This window comes from Pristis pectinata, unplaced genomic scaffold (assembly GCF_009764475.1).
Source record: "Pristis pectinata isolate sPriPec2 unplaced genomic scaffold, sPriPec2.1.pri scaffold_66_arrow_ctg1, whole genome shotgun sequence".
Classification (NCBI taxonomy): Eukaryota; Metazoa; Chordata; class Chondrichthyes; order Rhinopristiformes; family Pristidae; genus Pristis; species Pristis pectinata.
Genome location: NW_026262572.1, coordinates 9840 through 36939, shown reverse-complemented (window position 1 = coordinate 36939; position 27100 = coordinate 9840). Strand labels below are relative to the sequence as shown.

Below are 27100 nucleotides of genomic sequence, written 5' to 3'. Positions count from 1 at the left end.
GACCGTTGAGGAATCTGATAGCGGAGAGGAAGAGGCTGTTCCTGAATTGTTGAGTGTGGGTCTTCAGGCTCCTGTACCTCCTCCCCAACGGTAGTAACAAGAACAAGAAGAGGGCATGTCCTGGGATGGTGAGGGTCCGTAGTGATGGATGCCACCTTCTTGAGGTACCGCCTCTTGAAGATAAGACGGGGAGGCGGCCCAATGGGTGACCTGCGAAAACGGAACTATCGGTCCGGGATCCGCCCCCTCCCATGCTCCTCCCACCAATGGGCGGCTCCCTTCGTTCCACAAGGGCGGGAGGCAGCCTGCGAGCCCATAAGTGACAGGAGCCGGGGCCATCGGACTGGGTGACGACACTACCCCTGCGTCACCACCCGCCTCGGACCCCATTCACCGGTGAGTCACCGGTTCGATCCCCATTTCCGCCTGACACCGAATCCGCACCGAAAAGCAGATTTATACGTGATAATTTTGATTTAAATCAAATGTGATTGCTGAATTCGACATAAAATTAAATTCCACCAACTAAAACCTTCTCCGTGCCTCGCTTAAAGGGTGAATTCAATACACAAGTCACTGTTAGCTCCCGCAGGATCAGACCATTCGGCCCCTCTGGTCTGTCCACCGTTTGATGGGACGATCGTTGACCTCAGCCGCCCGCTCCCCGCGCCCAATACCCAGGCTGTTCCCATGGACGTGTTTGGTTGGTTCAGCCATGGTTACCCAAACCCCAGCTAGGCCGACTGGTGTTGGTGCTCCCCGCCCACCCAATGCCTGGTAATCGTCAACTGGGCTTCAGGGTGTGAATCCTGGGTCTCCCACCCATTGTAGTACAAAGTTAGGTGTTACTGGTGAATGTTGCGTCTCTGATGCTCTGTGCCTGTCATGCTGCTGCAAGTAAGTCTTTCATTGCACCTGTGCACACGTGGACCTCTGCATGTAACGGTTCATTATTGTCACTTGTACAGTGAGAAACTTGTCTTGCATACCGTCCGTACAGATCAATTCATTGCACGGTGCATCGAGGTAGTACAGGGTAAAAACAACAACAGAATACAGAGTGAAGTGTCACAGCAACAGAGAAGTGTAGTGCAGGGAGACAATAAGGTACAAGTTCACAACGATGTGGATCGTGAGATCAAGAGTCCGTCTCATCGTATAAGATAGTCTTATCACCATGGGATAGAAGCTGTCCTTGAGCTTGGTGGTGTGTGCCTTCAGGCTCCTGTATCTTCACCCTGATGGGAGAGGGGAGAAGAGAAGAGGGGACCAAGGGTGGGTGGGGTCTTTGATTATGCTGGCTGCTTCACCGAGGCAGCGAGAGGTAAAGACAGAGTCTGCGGAGGGGAGGCTGGTGTCCGTGACGCGCTGGGCTGTGTCCACAACTTTCTGCTGTTTCTTGCTGTCCCGGAGCAAAGCAGTTGCCGTACCAAGCCGGGATGCATCCGGATAGGATGTTTTCGGTGGTGCATCAATAAAAGTTGGTGACTGTCAAAGGGGACGTGCCGAATTTCTTCAGCCTCCTGAGGAAGTAGAGGAGCTGGTGAGCTTTCTTGGCCGTGGCGTCTCCGTGGTTGGAGCAGGACAGGCTGTTGGTGACGTTCACTCCCAGGAACTTGAAGCTCTCGACCCTCTCGACCTCAGCACCGTTGATGTAGACAGGTGCATGGACACCGCCCCCTTTCCTGAAGTCAATGTTCAGCTCTTCTGTTCTGCTGACAATGAAGGAAAGGTTGCTGTCACCAAGCTGTCCATACCCTCCCTGTACTTCTGTGCATGGAACAATAAACTCACCTTACAAGAGTTCGTCAACATCTCTATCGTGGGTTGACGTCCCGATCGCGGTCTGGGACGGAGATTCCAACACGTGGGACATGAAGAGCTGTGGAGAGCAGAGGGGGACTCTGCCCCGATACATCTCGGGCAAGTCCCCACCACCAACACCCCCCACCCCACCCCACCCGTCTGGAGTATCTGCAGGAGGGGCTGCCTCGTGCAGGCAACATCCGGCGTCGAAGATTCCTCCCCCCACCGTGCGGGCCATACTGTCTTCCCGCAGCTCCCCTCGGGCAAGAGGTACAGAAACCTGAAGTCCCCACACCGCCAGGTTCAGGGACAGCGACTTCCCTTCGACTGCTCGGTTCCGAACCGACCGGCACGACCCTGATCACCCCCTTAGTGCAGCAACACCGGGACCGCTTGGTTCCACATAAGACCGTATTTTCTGTGTCCTTTCTGGTTCCTATCGTCGGGGAGCAGGTACAGGAGCTTGAAGACCCACACTCAACGATTCAGTAACAGCTTCTTCGCCTCCGTCGTCAGATTCCTGAACGGACCACGGACCCAGGAACACTGTCTACTTATTCCCTTTCTGCACTGTTCATTTATTTTTGTAACAGAGTAATATTTGGGGGGTGGGGAGGTAATGTGGGGAGGAATAAATAGGGGAATATGCGGGGGGAATAAGTGGGGGATTAAGTGGGGGGAATAATCAGAGGAATAAAGGGTGGTAATGGGGACATAAATGGGGCGTAGGATTACCACGTGGAGGGATAACGGGAAGGTGGGATCACGGGAGCTGGGTTGGTATCGCGCTGGGGGGAAGAGGTTGGTGGGTGACGCTTGTGTTATAAGCAGAGGCTGGACAGGCCGAGACTGTTCTCCGCCCCTCCCCCCCCCCCACTCGCGGGGGGAAGGAGGCTGAGGGGAGAGTGATCCTCCCCGAGGTTTATAAACCCACGAGGGGCGTAGATAAGGTGGGGACGTTCACAGACTTTCTCCCCCCACCCCCAGGGGTCAGGGTGTCTAAACCTAGAGGGCACAGGTTTGAGGTGCGGCGAGAAGATTTAAAGGGACGAGGTGCCGGGGGAAGTGGGAGAGACGGGGACAGTCAACAGATGGGTCTGGGGAAGTGGGAGAGGTTCAGAGGGAGAGGGGGCAAACGAGGGGAGATGGAACCGGTTCAGGGGAGAGTCTGGGCTGGCACGGACCGGTCGGGCCGAAGGCCCTGTCTCCACGCTGTGGGATTCTTGATATTTTAAGATAGTTTATGAATGAGGATAAGTCTGGGCCTTGTGGGATAGTACTGGACTGGTGGAGGGGGAGGCCAGGACATGATTGGACAGGAGCTGTGGCGGGGGAGGGAGGAGGAGGGGAGAAGGAGGGGAGGAGGAGGGGACGGGGGCGATCGATGAAGGTCGAACTGTGGATGTTGTCTACGTGGATTTTAGCGAGGCGTTGGCAAGGTCCCTCACGGGAGGCTCACCCAGAAATGCAGGGGATCCATGGTGAATTGGCCGTTTGGATTCAGGAATGGGCTGCCCGTAGAAGACAGAGGGTGGCGGTCGATGGTACTTATTCTGGTTGGAGGTCTTTGAAGGGGGGTGTCCCGCAGGGGTCCGCTCTGGGACCCCTGCTGTCTGTGACGTACAGAAATGTCCTAGATGAACACGTGGATGGTGACTCAGTTCGCAAAGGACACAACGGTCGGCGGAGTTGTAGACGGTGTAGAAGGTGGCCAAAGGGCACGGTAGGATATCCATCGGTTGCAGACACGGGCTGAGAAGCGGCAGATGCAGTTTAATCCGGGCGAGTGTGAGGGTTTGCACTTTGGGAGGTCAGATGTAAAGGGGACAGGACACCGTTAACGACAGGACAGATTGATCCTGGTGTCCGAGTCCACAGCTCCCCTGAAAGTGGCCGCTCAGGTCGACAGGGCGGTTCTGAAGGCGTACGGCGCGCTTGCCTTTATCGGTCAAGGCGTTGAGTACAGTAGTCGGGTAATCACGTTGCAGGACAGAGGGGCCTCGATGTACGAGGGGAGGACAGACACCGTGAATGGTGGGGAGTGCCGAGGGACAGAGGGATGGTGGGGAGTATTGAGAACAGAGGATCTCGGTGTACGAGGGTAGGAGAGGGTACAGGAGAGTTTCAATGGGACGCTGCCTGGATTAGAGAGCGTGAGCTACAAGGAGAGGTCGGACAGACTTGGATTATTCCCTCCGGAGCGGCGGAGATGGGGTGGGGAGTTTTTGAGGTCACGGGAGGCACAGATAGAACAGACAGCCGGGATCTTTCTCCAATCCCCCAGGGTGGAAATGTCTAATACCAGAGGGCGTGCATTTAAGATGAGGAGGAGTTCAAAGGATATGTGTGGGGCAAGTTTTTCACACAGAGAGCGGTGGGTGCCTGGAATGTGCTGCCAGCCGTGGGGGAGGAGGTGTAGACAGATACGATAGCGGGGTTTTGAGAGGCTCGTAGATGGATGTGCAGGGAATGGAGGGAGATGGACACTGTGTAGGGAGACGGGATCAGCTTAGTGAGGGGTTTCAGAGGCTCGTAGATGGATGTGCAGGGGATAGAGGGAGTTGGACACTGTGCAAGCTGAAGGGATTAGTTCCGACATACCAGTTTAATTAGTACATTGGCCAAATAGCCAGTTCCTGTGCTGTACTGTGCTGTATCCTTCGTCCTATGAAACCTAAATTCTAATTTCGTTAAAATTTTGACCCTCAGTTGTGAGATGGGGAGTACCCTGGGGAGGGGGAGCAAGGGGTGGGAGAGTTGGGGGGATTTGAGACTCAATCACTTCCCTGTCTCTCCCTTGCGAGGCAGGCCACAGTATCCAGAGAGGGCCCCGAACACCCTTCCGGGCGGTGGGCTGCTCTCGAAGGTTGGATGGCTCAGGATCCAGGCGGGTTGGACCCACAGTCGGCTCGACGGTAGGGAGCAGGGGGTGAGGGACGAAGGTCGTCTCTCGGACCGGAGGCCCGTGACTAGTGGTGTTACTCAGGGCTCGGGTCTGGGCCCGTTGTTGTCTGCCATCCAGATCGACGATTTCGACATGAATGTATGCGGCGCGGTCAATGAATCCGCAGACCACGCTGTTGTGTTTGTTCTTCATCAAGAGACAAACTGAGCGTGGTTTAACATCTGAACATTTATGAACCAACACCCGACTGGTTTGCTTTCCTTCTCTTTTTACACCACCTCCTGTTCCCACATGTTACTCCTTGTATTGCCCACTGGGAACTGTTGTTATTTGTTATAACTACATAATAACACATCTTACCCCTTTAAAGAAAAACAAACACAATACTTTCTCCTTATAAACCTGCCGAGAACCCTTGTCAACTCAGCAGCTTTCAAGCAGTCTCTGAGGTGGTTTAATGGTCCTTTTTGGCCTCGTACTTGTTTCCGCAGGTGTGTTGCTTTCATTTGTTGCGTTACGGTTGGCGTTTCACTGGAAACTCTGGTCCACATGTTCATTTTCTCCAGATGCTGCCCCTTTGGTGTTCTGACAGGGGCCGGGACACAGCCATGGGTTGAAGATTGTGGTCGTAGATCCATGCGGTTACTCCTCAGAGGTGTCCCTCGCTCCGTCTGGGTCTGTTGTGAATGTGGATTTACTTCCTCTTGTACAACTCCTGGCATGGACCATGTGCCAGAATCATGATCTCGGATTCGCACTTGATCCCCAGGCTTCAGGACTGGTCGGCTTCTCGCTGTCTGGAATTCTGTTTCTGTGTTCCTTTCCCTTCTTGTTTAGCCTGTTTGACCTTGTGTGCTCCTCCGGGTGTCAACAGGTTTTCATCTACTGGAAGGTTCGTGCGTATGCGTCAACCCATCAACATTTGGGCTGGTGAAAGGCCGTTCTGCAGTGGCTCACCTCTGTAAATCATTAGACTTGTGTGGAAATCTTCTCCTCCATCTTGCGCTTTCTTCATGAGGCCCTTCACCACCTTAACTGAACTCTCTGCTAGGTCATTAGATGTTGGGTGATGTGGGCTTGAGGTTATTTGTCGAAACCCCCCAAACATTGGCAAAGTATTCAAATTCACAGCTCGAAAACTGTGGACCATTGTCTGATACTACTGCACATGGCACTCCATGTCTCGCAAACACAGCTTTCAGGAACGTTATAACTGCTTTGCTGGACGTTGGTTGCAGTGTCGTAACCTCTGTGTAATTGGAAAAGTAGCCTGTTACAACAATATGGCTCTTCCCATTACAGTCAAACAAATCCACTCCAACTTTGAAATACGGCCCGTCTGGTACAGGGTGTGGTGTAAATGGTTCTCCTTGTTGCTTTGGTCTGTAGGTAAGGCATATTTCACATGAAGCAGTGGTATGGCTGATGTCTTGGTTCATTCTTGGCCAGTACATCACTTCATGTGCTCTACGTTTACATTTTTCCTCCCCAAGACGCCCTTCGTGTATCTCCTGGAGCATCGCCTTGCGTAGCGACACTGGAATCACAAACCTGTTCCCTTTGAAGATCAGATCTTTCACTAGTGACAGTTCAGTTCTGCATGCCCAATAATCCCGAAAGTACATTGGACAGTCATCCTTTGCTGCTGGCCATCCTTTTCGTATTGTATCCTTGAGTATTTTCATTGTTTCATCTGCCTCTGCTGCTTTCCTAATCTGCTCTGTTCTATCCGGGGATACTGGAAGAGAGGTGACTATCATGTCAACGTCGGCCTGTATATCTGCAGTAAACTGTTGGTCTCTCTTTTCTGTCTTGTTGACTGCTCGAGACAGCGCATCAGCAACAAACGTATATTTTGCCGGTGTGTAGATCATCTTTACATCATATTTCTGCAGCCTTATCAACATGCGCTGTATCCTCATGGGACAGTCATTCAGTGGTTTGGACATAATTGAGACCAATGGTTTAAGGTCTGTCTCCACTTCAATAGCTTGCCCACAGGTGTACTGATGGAGCCTCTGACATGCATATGTAGTGGCGAGAAGCTCTTTCTCTATCTGAACATAGTTGGCTTCTGCACTTGTTTAAGCCCTTGATGCATAGGCCACAGGTTGCCATGTGCCATTATGCTGCTGCAGTAGTATTGATCCAAGGCCGTGCCGGGATGCATCAGCTGATATCCTGATACACCATTCCGGATCATAAAACTTCAGCACGGGCTCTTCAGTTAGCACCCTTTTCAACGTCTGGAAACACTCTTCTTGCTTATGAGACTAAATCCATTCATTTTGTTGCTAGAGGAGCGACCTAAGTGGTGCTGACACAGTTAACAGTCGAGGCATGAACTAAGCCAGGTAAGTCACCATCCCTAAGAAACGTCTCACCTCCTCTTTGTTTTGGGGCCTCTCCATGTTTTCAAAGGCTGACGTCTTTCTTGGGTCAGGCTTCACTCCCTCTTCAGATATGACATCTCCTATGAAGATCAGTGTCTTCACACCAAACTCACATTTCTCTTTATTTCATTTCAAATTGACATTCCCCATCACGTCAAACACTTGTCTCAGTCGAGTATCGTGTTCCTCCTTGATGGTCCCCCAGACGATAAAGTTATCCACCATGGGCTCGGCACTAGGTATGCCCTCAAAAATCATGTCAATGGTTTTACGGTAGACTTCTGGTGCGGACAGGATCACATATGGCAGCCGAAGGTAGCGATGGCTTCCCTTTGGTGTGTTAAAAGTGCACAGTCTAGAACTTGCCTCATCAAGCTTCATCTGTCAAAACCCAGACGATGCTTCGAGCTTGCTGAACCATTTGGCACCTAAAAACCGGGTCATGATCTCCTCCCGTGTTGGCAATTTAAAATTCTCTCTATTGATGGCTTAATTGAGATCTCTTGGGTCTGGACATATACAAAATGCTCCTATTTTCTCTTGCACAATGACCAGTGAATTCACCCAAGCTGTTTGTTCTTCAATTTCCTGTATGACATTCATCCGTTCCGTGCATGCTAGTTCTTGCTTAAGTTTATCCCTAAGTTGAAACGGAACCTTCCTGCATGCATGGACAAAAGGAGCCACTGCCTCATCTGTGTGGATTTTGTGTACACCAGGTAAACATTAGAGCCCTCAAAGACATCTGCATACTCTTCCATGAGTGTTGTGTTGTCATCTTTGTTATGTGAAGCTGCTATGAAAACTCTTTTCACTGGGTTGAACTTTTCACATGCACTCAGACCTAATACTGGCTGTAGTTTCCTTTCCACAATCCGTAACTGTGATTTTAAGTGCTTAAAATGTGCTTAAAGGTCACCCTTGTACTAGAAATTTCTTTCCATTGTAGCCTGTCACTTATAACTTCACAGGATAAATCTTACTCTTTACTGTGAGTCTTATAATCATCCACGGATAACAGATTCACATGAGCTCCGGTGCCAAGCTTGAATGGAATTACTGTCTCATTCACAGTTACTGGAACAATCCATTCTGTTTTACCAGCAGCCACATCCTGTACAGAATCCACAAATAATTCCTCCATTTCCTCATCAACTGTGCACACCTTTCTCTTGTTAGCCCCAGCTCTGCAGCACCTCGCAAGGTGACTTTTCTTCCCACAGCTATTGAAGGACGTCCCATAAGCAGGACATATCTTTGGAATGTGTCTACCTCCACATCTGCTGAATTTGCTGTTTGAGCCTTCCTCTTTGCTTTGCTGTGACTTTCGGAAAAGCCTTGTGTGCTGCTTCTCTGTTTTCACACCATGCACTGCTGGGTATGCCCTGTGCAGCTCGTGTGATCGTGTGGTTTCTGCAGACCTATACATATTCACTGCCTTTTCCAGGCTCAATTCTTTTTCACGCAACAGTCTTTCTCTGAGTCCATTATCTGGAATTCGACAAACTATTCTGTCTTTAACTAGTGAATTTCTCAAATCTCCAAATTCACAAGACTTACTCAGTGTGTGAAGCTCAGCTAAGTATTGGTCAAATCTAACACCTTGTTTCTGGTCACAGGAGAAAAAAAATATCTCTCTCAAATATGATGTTTTTACTATGGATAAAATACTCCTCAAACTTTTTCATCAAAGTGCCCAACTCAGAAGCTGTCTCATCAATTTGAAAGCTGTTCTAGATGTCCAAAGCATCTTCACCAATCACGGGCAGGAAAATAGGCTCTTTCTATTTTTCATCTTTCCCTCCTGCTCCACTAGCACCTAAATATACGTTGAATTGCTGTTTGAGCGTTTCAAGTTATCGATGAGATTTCCAGTAAACTGCAGAGGCGTGGGAGGACTTAACTTATCCATAACTGGACCTCTCGGCCTCTCACCTGAATCTCTCTTGGCAAATCCGGTGACTGCTGAACTTCAGGAACAGTGTGCCCCCTCGCCACGCCGGCCGGCTTTTTATCCGTTTTATTACAGCTTTTCTTTCGTACTCACTGAGTTTATTATTCAATTGCACACAGTATTCATCTACTCCCCCTGCTCAGACCTCACACCAACTTCTGACACCATGTTATGTTTGTTCTTCATTAAGAGACAAACTTCGTGTGGGTTTAACATCGGAGCATTTATTAACCGACAACACAGACAGGCTTGCTTTCCCTCTCTTTTTACAGCCACCTCCTGTTTCTCCCATGTGACCCCTTGCATTGCCCACTGGGAACTGTAGTTCTTTATTATAACTACAACATAACACAGTACGACGTCAGTTTGGTGTTGAACCACCGATTTTTCTCCTCTTCATGCTTCTTCTTCAGGTACTCGTACGTCTCCTGAGCCCTTTCCGCATCCTCCTCCCTGCCCTCGGACAAGTACTTCTTCACCTCTCTCTCTGTGTGGTCCATGGCTTCCTTCAGCTCCTCCAGGCTGAACTTTTTCCCCTCCTCAAACTTCTCCCTGAGCTGCTGCAGGAGCAACTTCTTCCTGCGTTCCTCGGCCGCCTTCCACTCCCGCTCCCTCTTCTCCATCTCCTCCTTCACCCTCAAGAGCTCCTTTTCCAAAGCTGACCAGAAGGGAACAGAGAACAAGATGGTTAGTGGCTGGTGAGAGTGGTGAAGGGGCTCACTTCCCCCACAGTGTGTGACGGGGACATTGCAGAGGGAGCTTCACTCCCCGTTCAACCGGTTATGTTTCCCTCGAGCGGTTTATTAGGTTTTTCTCAGTTCATTCTTTACAAATAGGCATGCAGTCAGAAGCACCAAATTACAGCAACATCATCCCTGTCCTCATAGCAGTACAGTACAGTACAGGCCCTTCGGCCCACAATGTTGTGTCGACATACCTAATCCCTCCTACCTACAGAATGCCCACATCCCTCCAGTTTCCTCCCATCCAAGCCCCTCTTAAAAGCCCCCGATGAATGTGCCTCCACCACCACATCAGGCAACACATTCCAGGCATCCACCACTCTCTCAGTCAAAAGCGCACCCCTCACGTCTGTTATGAACCTACCCGCTCTCACCTTGCCCTCTCGTATTGGATCGCTCAATAATGGGGAAAAAGATATTGCTTGTTCACCCTATCTCTGCCCATCATCATCTTACACACTTTCATCAGATCAGCCCTCAGCCTCCGTCGCTCCAGAGAAAAGAGCCCAAGTTTGTCCAGTCTTTCCTGATAGCACATGCCCTCTAATCCAGGCAGCATCCTCGTAAACCTCCTCTGCACTTTCTGGAAAGCCTCGAATCTTTCCTATATTGAGGTGCCCAGAATTGCAAGCAATACTCTAAATGTGGCCTAACCAGAGTTCTTTAGCGATGCATCATAACTCCCTGACTCCTGTACTCAATACCCCGATCAATGAAACCAAGCATTCCATAAGCCTTCTTAACCACCCTGTGTAGCCACTCTCAATGAGCCATGGACTTACACCCCAAGGCCTCTCTGCTCTTCAACACTGTGAAGGTTCTTGCCCCGAAGAGTGCACTGCCTCTTGGCACTAGTCCTACCAAGGTGCAACACTTCACATTTATCCGGGTTAAACTCCACCTGCCATTTCTCAGCCCATATCTGCAGCTGATCTATATCACGCTGTATCCATCGCCGGACTTCTACACTATTCATAACTCCACCAATCTTGTACATCACAAACAGCAGAGGTCTCAGCACAGATCCATGTGGAACACCACTGCTCACAGGCCTCCAGCCCAAATAAGTCCCTTCAACCACCTCCCTCTGTCTTCTACAGGCAAGCCAGTTCTCAAGCTGCCCTATCACAGGCTCCCGCTTCTCAGTCCAACCCCACTCCCCCCCACCCCGTTCCGTGCGTACTCCTGATGGAAGAGACGGACATGAGCCTTCCCCACGTCCCACCGCAGCCTTCAGGAGAGCAAGTTCCCTCGCTCCCCCTCTCCTTCTCCCAGAGCAGTCGGAACGAGTTGACCGTCCTCCAGCAGCCGGTTGCTATAGTGCCAGCTGATCTCCTCCGTGTGTGGCTGTGGCAGCCGGTGTGTGGACACCAAGTACGTGGGAACCGAGGGTCACACTGTGCTGAGGTTCTACCTGTCCCCGGTGTTGCGGAGGATGTGCCGGACTCTCTACCGCCCCACACCCCAGTCAGTTGGATGTTGCTGCACCACCTCTCCTTTGTGGGAGAGTTCATCCAAGTAAATGCCTCATTGAAAGTGGCTACACAGGGAGATAGGGTGGTTAAGAAGGTTTATGGAATGCTTTCTTTCATTGATCGGGGTACTGAGTGCAGGAGTCAGCGAGTTATGATGCATCTCTATAGTACTCTGCTTGGGCCACATTTCGAGTATTGCGTGCAATTCTGGTCATCTCACTGCAGGGAGGATGTCGAGGCTTTAGTGATGGTGCAGAGGAGGTTTAACAGGACGCTTCCTGGATTAGAGGGCATGTGCTATCAGGAGAGGCTACACAAACCTGGGCTCTTTTCTGTGGAGCGAAGGAGGCTGAGGTGTGATCTGTTGGAAGTGTGTAAAATGATGATGGGCAGAGATAGGGTGGACAAGCAATGTCTTTTCCTCATTATTGAGCGATCCAACACCAGAGGGCATGCACTTAAGGTGAGAGGTGGTAGGTTCAGAACAGACGTGAGGGGTACGTTTTTGACTGAGAGAGTGGTGGATGCCTGGAATATGTTGCCTGATAGGGTGGTGGAGGCACATTCATCGGGGGCTTTTAAGAGGGGCTTGGATGGGAGGGAAATGGAGGGATGTGGGCATTCTTTAGGTGGGAGGGATTAGCAATGTCGATACAACATTGTGGGCCGAAGGGCCTTTTCTGTGCTGTTCTCTGTTCTTTCAGTCCCTGCTTTTCCAAATGTGAGTAAACCCTGTCCCTGGGAATCCTCTCCGACACTTCCCTCCGACGGATGTCAGGCTCAAGGGCCGACAGTCTGCTGGATCACTCCTAATGCCCTTCTTTAAACAAAGGAGTGACACTGGCTCCTCTGTGATGCTCTGAGAACTCGCCTGTGACTAAAGAGGACACAAAGATCTTGGTCAAGGCCCCAGCACTCTGTTCCCTTCACCTCCATCAGTATCCTGTGGTTTAGATGGGATTGAGCGCGCGCAGTTTAAAACGACCGACATTACCACTGGGCAGTGTTCGGAGCGGGCAGCAGAGAGAGACGGAGCAGAGTGATTGGGCTTCTGCTCAACGAGCTTAGGAGGTAACAGAGAGAAGCGGGATCCACTTATCTACTATTCTCTTCGGCATCAAGAGAGAAGGCCATCTGCAACAGCACTGGTGAGTAACTGCTCGGTAAGGGTAAGGTTTAACGGTCCTTGTTAAAAGTTTTAAGTAGAATACAGCTAGGTAGGGAAAAAAATAGTTCAGATGGAGGACATGGCGATGTGCTGCAGCTGCATCATGTGGGAGCAAGTACACGGTGACCACATCTGCAGTAAGTGCCTGAGGCTGGAGGAACTTCTGCTCAGAATTGATGAGCTGGAGTTGCAGCTTCAAACACTGCGGAGCATCAGTGAGGGAGGGAGTCATGTAGATGCTGTGCAGTGGGAAGCAGGTAGTTCTAGGGTCCAGGAGGCAGATAGATGGGTGACTGTCAGGGGAGAGAAGGATAAAGGGGAACAGGCAGACAGTGCAGAGGACCCCGGAGGCTGTTCCCGTCATTAACAGGTTTTCCACTTTGGATGCTGTTGAGGGGGATGACCTACAGGGACCAAGCAGCAGAAACCAGGTCTCTGGCACTGGGACTGGTCCTGCTGCTCAGAAGGGAAGGAAGGAGAAGAGGAGGGCAATAACGATAGGAGACTCGATAGTCAGGGAAACAGACAGGAGGTTCTGTGGACGTGAGCGAGAATCCCGGATGGTATGTTGCCTCCCAGGTACCAGGGTCCTGGTTGTCTCTGATCGGGTCTTGAGCGGGAGGGAAAGCAGCCAGAAGTCGTGGTTCATGTTGGTACCAACGACATTGGTAGAAAGAGGGATGAGGTCCTGCAGAGTGAGTTCAGGGAGCTAAGGAGAAGGCTGAAGAACAGGACCTCAAGGGAAGAAATCTCGGGATTGTTGCCAGTGCCACGTGATAGTGAAGGTAAGAATAGGAGGAGATAGCAGATGAATCCGTGGCTGAGAAGTTGGTGCAGGAGGGAGGGTTTTAGATTTTTGGATCATTGGTATCTCTTCTGGGGAAGGTAGGACCTGTACAGAGTGGACGGGTTACATCTGAACCCGAGGAGACCAATATCCTTGCAGGAAGGTTTGCTAGTGCGGTTCGGGAGGGTTTAAACTTGTTTGGAGGGGGATGGGAACCAGAGGGGTAGGTCAGAGGAAGAGGTACATGGGGAAAAGTCAGATCTAACATATAGAGAGGGTTTGAGGAAGGAAACGCAGAGTATAGGGTATAAAAGTAGAAAGGTGGATGGACTAAAGTGCATTTACTTAAATGTAAGAAGCATCAGGAATAAGGGAGATGAACTGAGGGCTTGGATAAGTACATGGGACTATGATATTGTGGCTATTGCAGAGACTTGGCTGTCACCAGGGCAGGAATGGATATTAAATATTCCTGGATTTCAGTGTTTTAAAAGGGATGGTGGGGGGGGGGGCGGAGGTGGAGAAGAGGACAAGAGGTGGTGTTACCTGTCAGGGACACAGTTCCAGCTGCAGAAAGGGTGGACTAGGTAGATGGATCCTCTCTAGAGTCAGTATGCGTGGACGTTAGGAACAAGAAATGAGCAGTTACTCTACTGGGAGTATTCTATAGGCCCCCGGTATCAGCAGGGATACTGAGGAACAGATTGGCAGACAGATTTTGGAAAGGTGCAAGAATAACAAGGTTGTTGACATGGGAGATTTCAACTATCCAAATATTGATTGGCACCTGCTTAATGCCAAAGGTTCAGACGGGGCTGAGTTTGATAATTGTGTGCAGGACGAATTCCTGTCACAGTATGTGGACAAGCCGACTAGAGGGAATGCCATATCAGATCTAGTTTCAGGTAATGAACCGGGACAGGTGACAGATCAATCGGTTGGTGAGCATTTGGGAGACAGCGACCACTGCTCCCTAACTTTTAACATTGTCATGGACAAGGATAGGAGCAAAGAGGACAGGAAGATATTTAATTGGGGAAGGGCGAACTATGAGGCTATAAGGAGAGAACTTGGGAGTGTAAATTGGGATGTCCTTTTTGAAGGGAAATGTACCATGGAGATGTGGTGGTTGATCAGGGATCTCTTGCGGGACGTTAGGGATAAATTTGTCCCGTTCAGGCAGAGAAGGAATGGCAGGGTGAAGGAACCGTGGGTGACGAGAGAGGTGGAACGACTAGTTAGGAAGAAGAGGGCAGCACACATAAGGTGTAAGCAGCAAGGATCGGACAGGCTCAGGAGCAATATAGAGTAGCAAGGAAGGAACAAGAACGGGCTGAGGAGAGCGAGAAGGGGACATAAAAAGGCTTTGGCGAGTAGGGTTAAGGAGAATCCCAAGGCTTTTTTCTCGTACGTGAAGAGCAGAAGGATGGCGAGAGTAAAGGTAGGTCCGACTAAAGACAATGGTGGGAGGAAGTGCCTGGAAGCTGTGGAAGTGGGTGAGGTTCTCAATGGATACTTCTCTTCAGTATTCAGCAAGGGGAGGGGTCTTGATGACGCTGAGGAGAGTGTTGGGAAAGGTAATGTTCTAGAGCATGTAGATATCAAGAGAGAGGATGAGTTGGAGCTGTTAGAAAATATTAGGACGGGTAAGTCCCCGGGGCCCGACGGAATATTCCCCAGGCTGCTTCGAGAGGCGAGAGAGGAGATTGCTGAACCGCTGGTAAGGATCTTTGAGTCCTCGTTGTCCACAGGGATGGTTTCGGACGATTGGAGGGTGGCGAATGTTGTTCCCTTATTCAAAAACGGTAGTAGGGATAGTCCAGGGAATTACAAACCAGTGAGCCTTACGTCTGTGGTGGGTAAGCTGTTAGAAAGGATTCTAAGAGATAGGATCTATTAGCATTTAGAGAATCATGGTCTGATTAGGGACAGCCAGCATGGCTTTGTGAAGGGAAGATCCTGCCTCACAAGCCTGATAGGGTTCTTTGAGGAGGTGACCAGGAAGATTGATGAGGGTAGTGCAGCGGATGTGGTCTACAGGGATTTTAGTAAGGTGTTTGACAAGGTTCCGCATGGTAGGCTTCTTCAGAAGGTCAAAGGCCAAGGAATCCAGGGAGGCTTGGCAGTGTGGATACAGAATTGGCTTGCCTGTAGAAAGCAGAGGGTTGTGGTGGAGGGAGTGCATTCGGATAGGAGGGCTGTGACTAGTGGTGTCCCACAGGGATCAGTTCTGGGACCTCTACTTTTCGTGATTTTTATTAATGACTTCGATGAGGGGGTAGAAGGATGGGTTAGCAAGTTTGCAGACCACACAAAAATCGCTGGAGCTGTGGATAGTGTGGAGGGCTGTCGGAGCTTACAGAGAGATATTGATAGGATGCAGAGCTGGGCTGACAAGCGGCAGATGGAGTTCAATCCGGAGAAGTGTGAGGTGGTACACTTTGGAAGACAAATTCCAAGGCGGAGTACAAAGTTAATGGCAGAATTCTGGGCAGTGTGGAGGAGCAGAGGGATCTGGGGGTTCATATCCACAGATCACTGAAAGTTGCCTCACAGGTGGATAGGATATTTAAGAACGTTTATGGGATGTTAGCTTTCATAAGTCGTGGGATCGAGTTTAAGAGCCGCGAGGTAATAATGCAGCTCTACAAAACTCTGGTTAGACCACAATTAGAGTACTGTGTCCAGTTCTGGTCGCCTCATTATAGGAAGGATGTGGAGGCGTTAGAAAGGGTGCAGATGATATTTACCAGGATGCTGCCTGGTTTAGAGAGTATGCATTATGAGGAGAGACTAATGGAGCTGGGGCTTTACTCTTTGGAGAGAAGGAGGATGAGAGGAGACACGATAGAGGTGTAAAAATTATTAAGAGGAATAGATAGAGTGGACAGCCAGCGCCTCTTTCCCAGGGCACCAATGCTCAATACAAGAGGGCATGGCTTTAATGTAATGGGTGTGAAGTTCACGGGAGATATCAGAGGGAGCTTGTTTTACTCAGAGAGTGGTTGGTGCATGGAATGCGCTGCCTGGGGTGGCGGTGGAGGCAGGTACATTTCTGTAATTCAAGAGATTGTTAGATAAGCATATGGAGGAATTTAAAATAGGGGGATATGTGGGAGGAAGGGGTTAGATAGTCTTAGGCGAGGTTTAAAGGTTGGCAGAAGATTGTGCGCCGAAGGGCCTGTATTTTGCTGTACTGCTCTTATGGTTCAATGGTATCCCATCTGAGGACTTGTGCACCTCAATGTTCTTGAGGTGGGTGCTGTGGCAAGGCGAGGGTTAAGGCAGTGTGCGAACAGAGATGGTCTGCAGTCACCCGTGCCGAGGATGGATCCTTGAGAGCAGACTTCCTCGTTGTCCAGCCCGGGTCTCAAGGTCACCAAGCACTCCAGGACAAGACAAGGATGGTGACCAAGGATTGTAAAGGCACACACTAACTACTGGACCATGACTTTACTAACTTGAAGGTATTATTGGCCATCAGCACGTAGTTCCTATTGGTCAGTGACACCGAGATCAACGGAACGTGGTTGGTACTTTACGTGTGCAAATGAGGGATTCGAAGGTGGCCAAAGATCTGAATTGGTCAATATCTGTTTGGAGAAGACAACTCTGTGTTGAAACTTTGGAATGGTTCAGTGACAGCGGGGCCGGTCTGTTCTCCTGGTGCACAAGTAAATAAAGTGTAATTGGGAAAGGGGTGCAAGTTGTCAGAGTCCAGTTGATCGGTGATGAGATCCACCTCTTTCTTAACATCAACAGGCCCAACATCCCCCTCCATGATCTCACTGCCACCCACGTTCTTCTCCTTGGTGAACACCGATGCAAAGCACCCGACAGGTGTGTCTCTCCTTTTTACTCTGGATGAAGAGACTCAGACCTGAAGCGTTAACTTCACCTCCGCAGATGCTGCCTGACCTGAACTTTACAGCCACTTGTTTCTTTTCTTACCGTGCTTTTCCTCAGTCAGCTTCCTGTCCACCTTCTTTACCTGGCCGAGAAGAGGTTTCTTTTCTTCCAGGAAGCGGTCGAGGACGTTATTCCCCTGCGGAGAAGGAGAGATCCAATCAATTCAGGTAAGACTCTCTCCTTCCCTCCCATCACTGCAGGCAACAAGATACAAGGGACAGTCTCTCGCCGAGAGACGTCCAGCTCACAATCCTGCTACAGACCCACAGGATCTCAGTGAGACCCCATCCGAAGACTTTGCACAATCGATATAAGGCAGCAAAGGTTTGGAAGCAAAGTTTGTCAGCAACACACGGATAGGTGATGACAAGGATGTACAGAAGTGAGAGAGAGCAGAGAGGTAGTTTCAGTGAATGGGCAAGGATCAGGGAACTGGAACATAATGTGGGAGAATGCAGAAGTATCCATGACGGCAGAAAAATAAACCTAAGTGGGAGAGACTGTGGAGTTCTGAGATGCAGAGAGATCGGGGTGTCCGAGTGTAGAATTCACAAAAAGTCAGTGTGCAAGTAATCGGGAGAGATAACAGTGTGGGACAAAGGTGATACTACAGTTACATCGGGTATCGGTGAGATCGCACCCACAGGAGAGGACAGTCTCCTTCAACACCAGGTGTACCGGGAGCAGTTCAGAGGAGGGTCACTGGACCGATACCTGGGAGACCAGGGTACCAATTGAGAGAAGGAGCGACACTCTGGGATGACATACTCCTGTGGGAGAGTCCAGAATTCGGGGTCATTGACTGGGTCGTTCGAACATTGGAGGCGGATGTGTGTTGGGGAGGTGTACGGGAGACGGCTATGTGTGGGAGAGGTGCATAGGAAATGGTCGGGTGTGACAGAGGTATACTGGCGACAGATGTGTGTGGGAGAGGTGCATGAACCATAGATTCATACATCACAATACAGGCCCTTCGGCCTCCATGTTGTGCCGGCCTTGAAACCACACCTAAGACTATCTAACCCCTTCCTCCCACATATCCTTCTATCTTAATTTCCTCCATATGCTTATCTAACAATGTCTTGAACTTGATCAACGTATCAGCCACCACCTCCACCCCAGGCAGCGCATTCCATGCGCCAAACACTCTCTGGGTGAAAAACCTCCCTTGACATCTGCCTTGAACTTCCCACCCATTACCTTAAGGCCATGCCCTGAGTATTGGTGCCCTGGGAAAGCGCTGGCTGTGCACCGTATCGATTCCTCTCAATATTCTGTAAACCTCTATCATGTCTCCCCTCATCCTCCTCCTCTCCAATGAGTAAAGCCCCAGCTCCCTTAGTCTCTCCTCATAATCCATACTATCTAATCCAGGCAGCATCCTGGTAAATCTCCTCTGAACCCTTTCCAACGCCTGTGCCCCAATTGCTCACCCACCAATAGATATATCACCTGACCCGGTTCATTACCTAAAACTAGATCTGATATGGCATTCCCTCTCGTTGGCCTGTCAACAAGCCGTGACAGGAATCTGTCCTGAACACACATAACAAACTCCGCCCCATCTAAACATTTGGCACTAAGCAGGTGCCAATCAATATTTGGGAAGTTGAAGTCTCCCACGATAATAACCCTGTTATTTTCGCATCTCTCCAAAATCTGCCTCCTAATCTGCTCCTCAGTATCCCTACTTCTACCGGGAGGCCTATATAACAATCCCAGTAGAGTAACTGCTCCTTTCTTGTTCCAAACGTCCACCCATATTGACTCTAGAGAGGATCCTTCTACATTATCCACCGTTTCTGCCGCTGTAACAGTGTCCCTGACCAGTACCGCCCCCCCCTCCTCTTCTCCCCCACTCCCCATCCCTTTTAAAACACTGAAAACCGGGAATATTCAATCTCCATTCCTGCCCTGATGTCAGCCATGTCTCTGTAATAGCCACAATATCATAGTCCTATGTACTTATCCAAGCTCTCGGACGTGTGCGGGGAGGTGTGTGGGGGACGTGCATAGGAGACGGACGTGTGTGGGGAGGTGTACGGGAGACGCATGTTTGTGGGGGAGGGGTATGGGAGACGGACGTGTGTTGGGAGGGGTCCGGGAGACGGACGTGTGGGGGAGAGGTGTAGGGGAGACGGATGACTGTGGGGGAGAGGTACGGGAGAGATGAGGAAAAATTCTTTAAAACCAAGGAACTAAAAGATAACTGGTGCTGGGAATGAGGGCATGAGGATAAATTCACAAGTCACTGCACTGAATGGTGGAGCAGGGATTGAGGAGCCAAGTCCACCCAATGTCCATGTTCTCTATAACTGACGGACACTCTCCCCCCTCACCGACTCTCCCCCAACTCACCCACTGAATACCCTACCCCAGCCCACGGACACTCTCCCCCGTCCTCTACTCTCACCCACCCAATGAATCCCCTCCCACAGCCGATGGACACTCACCGCCTTCACCTAGTCTCCCCCACCCACGTTATGCCCTCCCACAGCCCAAAGACACTCCCCTCCATCACGGACTCAACCCCTACCCACCCACCGAATCCATTCCCCAGCCTACAGACACTCTCCCCTGTCTCTGCCTGCCTCCCTACCCACTGAACACTCACCAGCATCTCATGGACACTCTCGTCACAGACTCACCCCCTCTATTAATATCTTCCAGGTGCTACAGAGGACTGGAGTCAAATTCAGGTTTGTAGGGTGACATGGAGGGTGACAGAGGAAAATCCATTGAAAGTTGAGAAGCGTTGATCTGTAATACGGAACACACCTGCACTTCATCCTTGGTTGCAGCTCTGTACTTGTTGACGGCCTCACTGAGCTCAGAATCCAGCTCCCGGTACCCACCAGCTGCCAGCTACTTTTCAGAAGCCAGTTTTCCCTCAATCGATCTCATTACTTCGGAGAGAAATACCTCACATCGCTCTTATGACTCAGCCTTGATCTTGCTCATGAGAGAATCGCAATGCGAAGTCATGGCCTCCTGTGAGTGAAAGAAAGATGTCGTGAGTCCCTCTCCCTCAAAGTGAGATCTGTACACTGACCGGTGTCTCTCAGTCTCTCTCCCTCAGGGGAAGATCTGTACACTGACTGGTGTCCCTCAGTCCCTCTCACTCAGGGGGAGATCTGTACACTGACTGGTGTCTCTCAGTCCCTCGCCCTCAGGGGGAGATCTGTACACTAACCGGTGTCCCTCAGTCCCTCTCCCTCAGGGGGAGATCTGGACACTGACCGGTGTCTATCAGTCTCCCCATCTGTGGGTTGGCTCCATAGACTCCTGGACGGAGGTGGGAATCACTGGGCAATAGAAGCTCACCTCCAGCTCTTTGATGTGTTTTTCACTGCTGTCGTACATAGATTTTTTCGTGAAGATCTTCAGTGCCTCTTTGTAGTTCTCATGTGAATCCATGAGGAGTTTGTTGTAAGCCTCAGGGCCACGATGGGAGATTTGGCTCATTTTCTGTTTGTAAAAGGCAAGGGCTTCATCCAATGCTGCCTTGTTCTCCACCTCCATCAATCTCGGTACACTCTTCTTCACACACGGTAGGGCCCCGTCCGCCATCATGCCCACATAGGTCTCGGTCAGTTCAGCAAATCCTGCGGAGGAGGATACTGGACTTCAGAACCTGGGAATGTGATTCCTCCCTTTATTCCCACTGACTAACATCCCAGTGGACCAAACCCATTCACTCGCACTGTTCAGGTTTCCAAAGGAGTCCTCCGCTTCCCATTAACTCCCAGTCCACACGGCCAGCAGATCCGACTCTTCCCATTCACATCCACCGTCCACAGGCCCAATGGGACCCCACTCACTCCCACCGTCCGCACTCCCAATGGGTCCCCACTCCTTCCCGTTCACTCCCACTGTCCGCACTCCCAACGGGACCCCACTCCTATCATGCTCTCCTGGTGTGTATTCCAATTCCGCCTCAGTGTTTTCTGCCGAAGGGAGGTGGGGTGTTGTTACCCAATTACTCACTCCTGCCCGTGACCGGGTGACCCCCGAGAACTCTCTTGACTTTCTTGTTGGCTTGAACGTATTCGCAGAGTCTCCGGAGCTCCTCGACAAACTCCTCATCCAGATCCTCGTCCTCCATTTCCTGAAGACCCTTGAGTTTCTTCCTTTGAGCCGGACAGGGAAATGCAAAGCAGCGACGTGTGGGGAAATGATCCCGGATACACCTGCGGAGATCGTTGTATTCCCGGTTCTGCTGACTGTTCCCATCTGTGAAAGCAGCAAGAATTCAGGGCAGGGGGGTCACACGTCCCGACACTCTGTTCCCCCACTCCCCAACCTGGAGACTGTGACCAACACATTCCCGCACGGCTGTGGGGAGGGGCAAGAAGACGACAGGAGGGGGGCATAGAGGGCAGGGGAGGGGCAAGGGGAGGGCAGGAGGGGCACGGAGGGGAGGGGCAGGGGCAGGACAGGAGGCGCATGGAGGGGAGGAGCAGGGGAAGGGCAGAAGGGGCGTGGAGGGGAGCTTAGGTGCAGCGTGAGGACAGGAGGGGCCTGGAGGGGAAAGAAGGGGCAGGGGAGGACAGGAGGGGCCTGGAGGGGAGGGTGTGACCGAGGCGTGACGGCCAGGGTGGGAATGTGTGGGGGCATCGAGTGCAGTGTAGCTGGGGGACATGGGTAGCCTGTCAGGGAGGGGGAGGATGTAGGGGGTGGGGCGGTGTCGCACAGGGTAGTTGCGGGCACTTCGCCGGATGGGGGGAGTGACAAGGTAGGGCAGTCGGTGTGATGGGGTGGGGCAGGGAGGTATCCAGCAGCCGGGAGGGTCTGTCTTTACACCTTCAAACCACAGGACAGTGCTGGCGGGCGGTCAAGTTATTTCGGGGAGTGTGAGGTGATGTGAATGGGGAGGGGGAGCAGGTCAGGGGAATGCAGAGTAAAGGCGTGAAGGCAAGGGTCCCTGGAGTGCGTGTGCACGATCCTGCAAGGTAACAGGATAAGGCAGTAGCAGGAAGCCTGCCGTTATGAGCCAAGGTCTTCCCCCACCACCCTCTCAGCCCCTGACTCCACCCCTGTTCCCGCCCTGCCCCCCACCCTTCTCTAACCCCTCTCCAACCTCATCCTGTCCATGTGACCCCTGCGGCACCCCGTGACCTGTGCCCTCCACAAATGACATGCTCACACACTCACCCTCCCTCAGACGGAGACAGTGCTCCAGGTAATCATCCGCAGACACCTCTTTCCCTTCGATCTCCAGCTCCGGGGTCAGATCACGGATCAGCCAGACAAATTCGGGGAACAAACGGACAAAGTCCCGACTGTCACTGACATTGGGCTGAGCCCTCACCTGGATCCGTTTGGACAGTTCAGTCACAAAACTGGGAGCAATGTCAAGGATAAAGGAATGAAATGTTGGCAGGACTGTACTGAGGTAAGTCAGTCAGTGTGTGGGTATCCCCCTGAGAGACACCGGTCAGTCTACAGATCTCCCCTTGAGAGAGGGACTGAGAGACACGGGTCAGTGTGGAGATCTCCCCCTGAGAGGGACTGAGGGTCACCGGTCAGTGTACACACCTCCCCCTGAGAGAGAGGGACGGAGGGACACCGGCATTGTACAGATTGCCCCCTGAGGGAGATGGACTGAGGGACACCGGTCTGTGTACAGATCTCCCCCTGAGGGAGAGGGAGTGAGGGACACCGGTCTGTGTACAGATCTCCCCCTGAGGGAGACGGACTGAGAGACACCGGTCTGTGTACACATCTCCCCCTGAGGGAGAGGGAGTGAGGGACACCGGTCAGTGTACAGATCTCCCCGGAGGGAGTGGGACTGAGAGACTGAGGGACACCGGTCAGTGTCCAGATCTCCCCGGAGAGAGAAAGACAGAGACACCGGCCAGTGGACAGATCTCCCCCCGAGGGAGAGGGACTGAGGGACACCGGTTAGTGTACAGATCTCCCCCTGAGAAGGGGCTGGAGAGACACCAGTGAAGGATACTGTAAGTCCGCCATGGATTGCTGGTCTATTTTTCCCCGACAGTTGTAAATAAAGATGCTGCTCAAGAGAATGGCCAGTGAAAAGATCGAAGTATCATTGTCGCTGTCTCCCTGCAGGTAGGACGGATCAGCAGTTAGTGGGGGGTCTTGCACAGAGTTCAGGCTGATAGACAAGTGCCGCCTATTGTGAAAGAACTTGCTCCGGGGGAAAGGCAACTGGTCCTGGGTCACACACGGTTCAGACAAATAGATGGCAGAATTCCTCTGTCTATTGCACAATGAACCTGCCGAGGAACATGTTTGTCATATTTCAATTCTTTTTACTTTAAATCCAGATCGTTAACGGAATTCAGATGTCCACGCTGCCTGTGGTGGGGTTTGCACTCTGGCCTGTGGATCGTTTCTCTGTCTGTGGGGTGACTCATCAGGTGATGTGACAACTGCACAGGGGTTGGGATGGTTGGAGAGGCAAGTACTGACCTCGGGATTTCCCAGACCCTCTGTGTCCAACAGAAGGAGGCTTGGCCCCGATCTCTGAGGGAGGGGTCGGCACCACATCCAGATTCCTTTGGTGTGAGTCTCCATGGTTGATCCCAGTGAGAATCCTGCAGAGGAAGCAGAAGGGATTGAGTGGGACCGGAGGAGCGGGGAGGAGGGAGCGGGAGGGGGAGGTAGGGGTAGGGAGGTGGAGGGAGTGGGAGGAAGGGGAAGGAGATGGAGTGGTAGAGAGGCGGGGAGAGGGGAGAGGGATCGAGAGGGAGATGGGGAGAGGGAGCTGGGAAGAGATGGAGAGAGAGAGACGGAGCGAGAGGGAGATGGCAAGCCAGAGAGAGGGGGATATAGGGAACGAGAGAGAGAGGGGAGCAAGAGGGATGGAGAAGGAGGGGGAGGGACCGTAAGAGGGAGCGAGGGAGCGAGCGCGAGAGGGAGAGGGACCGAAAGAGGGAGAGAGGGAGCGAGCGAGAGAGAAGGAGCGAGACGGAGATAGGGGCGAGAGAACGAGGGAGCGGGAGGGGGGAGCGAGAGGGAGCGAGAGAGGGGGTGAGAGAGAGGAGGGATCGAGAGGGGAGTGGAAGCAAGAAAGGGTGAGAGAGAGAGGGAGCGAGAGAGTGGGGCGGGCGAGATGGGGTGAGTGGGGGGAGGGAGAGGGGGAGAGTGGGAGAGTGGGGGAGAGAGGGGAGAGAGGTGGGAGAGAGAGGGGGAGAGAGAGGGGGGGAGAGTGAGGGGGAGAGCGGGGGAGTGAGAGGGGGAGAGAGGGGGAGAGGGGGAGAGAGAGGGGAGAGAGGTGGGAGAGAGAGGGAAGGGAGAGAGGGAGAGAGAGGGGAGAGAGAGAGGGGAGAGAGGGAGCGAAAGAGAAAGGGGAGTGAGAGGAAGGGGCAGCGAGAGAGAGCAGAGCGAGAGAGAGAGACGGTGGGGGGAAGAAAGAGAGAGGGGGAAGGGAGAGAGAGACGGTTGGGGGTTTAGAGAGCGGGCAGGAGAGAGAGAGGATAGATGAACATTGGGGGAGGGGGAGTGAAGCCATGAGCTCCCACATCCCAAAGAGATGTGGGTTATGAGTTAATCAACAGCTATCAGTCACCCCCAGTGTGTGGGAGATGGGGGAGAGTCGGCAGTGGTGGGGGGGGATGAGATGACGGGAACATGGGGAGAGTAAAATCGGAATTGGTCCAGATTTCATGTACGTGAGGTGGTTTCCTCCCAAAGACGTACTTGTGTGTGTGTGGGGGGGGGGGGGGTTAATCAGCTGAAGTACCCGTGGTGTAGCTGGATGGGAGGAGAAGGAGTAGGGAGTTGATGGGCCTGTGAGACCGGGTAGTAAGTGGGAGGAGAAGCTATGCGAGCTGGCATGGACTCAATGGGCTGAACAATCTCCAACACCCTCAGGAAATACACGGCCAGACAGTTTTTACAGCAAGTATTCTGCCTGGAGGTCGGTGACCAGTGGTGTTCCGCAGAGATCTGTTCTGGGACCCCTGCTGTTTGTGATGTTTATAAATGACTTGGATGAGGATGTGGAAGCGTGGGTTAGTAAGTCTGCTGATAATACAAAGGTTGGTGGTGTTGTGGATAGTGTAGAAGGTTGCTGGAGGTTACAACAGGACATTGATAGGATGCAGAGCTGGGCTGAGAAGTGGCAGATGCAGTTCAACCCAGAGAAGTGTGAAGTGATACACTTCGGGAGATCGAACCAAGGCAGAATACAAGGTTAATGGGAGGACTCTCTGCAGTGTGTAGGAACAGAGGGATCTTAGGGTCCACGTCCCTGTGAGGAGGTGTAGGATTAATAAACTAGAACTGTATTGATATCTTAAGACGGATGAGAATTATGGCTGCTCGAAATACTGATTTAAAAAGTGTCCTTCAGGCCAGAACAGCCACACCACTGCTTTCCTGGGCTGGGTGCTGTGTGGTAATTGCTGTGTCTGGAACTTAATTGGATTCCCATTATGCTTGACTATGGAGATGATGGTCAATCTTAACGGGAAATGGGAAGGCTGTCTCAAACAATGAAGGTGATACCTGCCGTTGTCTCACCCGATTGAAAAACGATGAGCTGAACCTGGGGTGTGAGGCTGCTATTTGTCCATCTGCAGTAGCCCTTTGTCCGTTTCCTGCTCAACTAAGAACTCCGGCACCTGACTCATTAAAGTGTGCGTGACAATACCTGCATAAATCTCTGTCTACCCCTTTGTACTGGGAGAACTCGAGAAGCGACTCTTAGTGAGTGCTGAAGAACTCCTAGCGGTGCACTGCTAATAAAGGTATTTGTTCGAATCGACCTCGTGGCACTGTGTTATTTACAGCAGACGGATAGGGAAATTGATTTCGGGACGACACCTGGATCCGTCAAGGTTGCCACGCAGGTCGATAGGGTTGTTGAGAAGGTGTATGGTATGTTGGGCTTCATTATTCGGGGTATTGAGTTCAAGTGCCGCGAGGTGATGTTGCAGCACTATAGAACTATGGTCAGACCACACTTGGCATATTGTGTTCAGTTCTACTTGCCTCATTATAGGAAGGATGTGGATGCTTTAGAGAGGGTGCAGAGGAGATTTACCAAGATGCTGCCTGGATTGGAGGGTACGTCTTATGAGGATAGGTTGAGCGAGCTGCGGCTTTTCTCTTTGAAGAGGAAGATGAGAGGTGACTTGACAGAAATGTGCAAGATGATAAGTGGCATAGATCGAGTGGACAGTCAGAGACTTTTCCCCGGGAGACAATGGCTCACACGAGGGTACATAATTTTAAGTTGATTGGGGGAAGGTATAAGGGGGATATCAGATGTAAGTCTTTTTACACAGAGTGTAAGAGAGTGGTGGGTGTGTGGAACGCACTGCCGGCAGAGGTGGCGGGGGCAGCTACATTATTGACATTTAAGAGATCCTTAGATAGGCATGTGAATGACAGAGAAATGGAGAGCAATGTTGGAGGGAAGGGTTAAATGGAGCAGGATAAAATGTCGGCACAACATTTTGGGCCGAAGGGCCTGTACTGTGCTGTAATGTTCCATGTTCTGTGTAACCCTGGTCACCATTAATGAGACCAGTGTTCTCTCGACAGTCAGGGGGGTTGAAGGAGGCGTGCTGTTTAAATTCCCCAGATATCTCTGGATCCATTGTCCAAAGAGAGGATGGGAAGTCCAACAACATGACGCCGTTGGAGGGCTTCAGCACATCTGCCACTAATGACAGAGTGCCAACTTAAGTATGCCCTGTGTATCCCAGGTCCCGGGGTTTCTGCAGGACAGAAAGGCGAAGGTTCACAACCACCGCCCCTTACCCGTCTTGATTCCCGCAATGCTGTTCATGAGGTAGGACTTCCCTGTACGATAGGCACCAGCCACGGCCACCACAACCAGCGGATCTTCGACGGACCGGAGCACCCTCAGGGCCTCCGGGTTGACCTGCAGCTTCCCATCCGTGTTATAAACCAGCATCATGGGCTCCTCCATCTTCAGTCCGTTGGTCCCCGGTCGCTGACAACTGACAGTCCTTTCCCGAA

General features: G+C 51.6%; 1 protein-coding gene across 1 annotated transcript; it reads right to left on the bottom strand.

Annotated features, from left to right (window-relative positions):
* Nucleotides 1-594: 594 nt before the first annotated feature.
* On the bottom strand, nucleotides 595-27100 carry LOC127567250 (guanylate-binding protein 2-like). The gene is made up of 12 exons (XM_052009933.1): nucleotides 26879-27100; nucleotides 23579-23703; nucleotides 23100-23209; nucleotides 22295-22482; nucleotides 21128-21373; nucleotides 20465-20745; nucleotides 19919-20005; nucleotides 17183-17276; nucleotides 9409-9716; nucleotides 7258-7434; nucleotides 4643-4897; nucleotides 595-774 (listed from the first exon to the last, which is right to left on the bottom strand). Exons 1-12 carry the CDS (start codon nucleotides 27048-27050, stop codon nucleotides 595-597), a joined length of 2223 nt encoding a protein of 740 aa, XP_051865893.1. The 5' UTR covers nucleotides 27051-27100.

Bases quoted from the DNA above. Each gene is read 5' to 3' on its own strand.
- LOC127567250 (XM_052009933.1), bottom strand. From the start codon at position 27,050: ATGGAGGAGCCCATGATGCTGGTTTATAACACGGATGGGAAGCTGCAG. The intron at 20,746-21,127 runs GTGAGTAATTGG...CCTCCTCCGCAG, and splicing joins TCACCCGGTCACGGGCAGGA to GATTTGCTGAACTGACCGAG. The intron at 7,435-9,408 runs GTTATGTTGTAG...AACACACCAAAG, and splicing joins CCAAACTGACGTCGTACTGT to GGAAGCCATCGCTACCTTCG.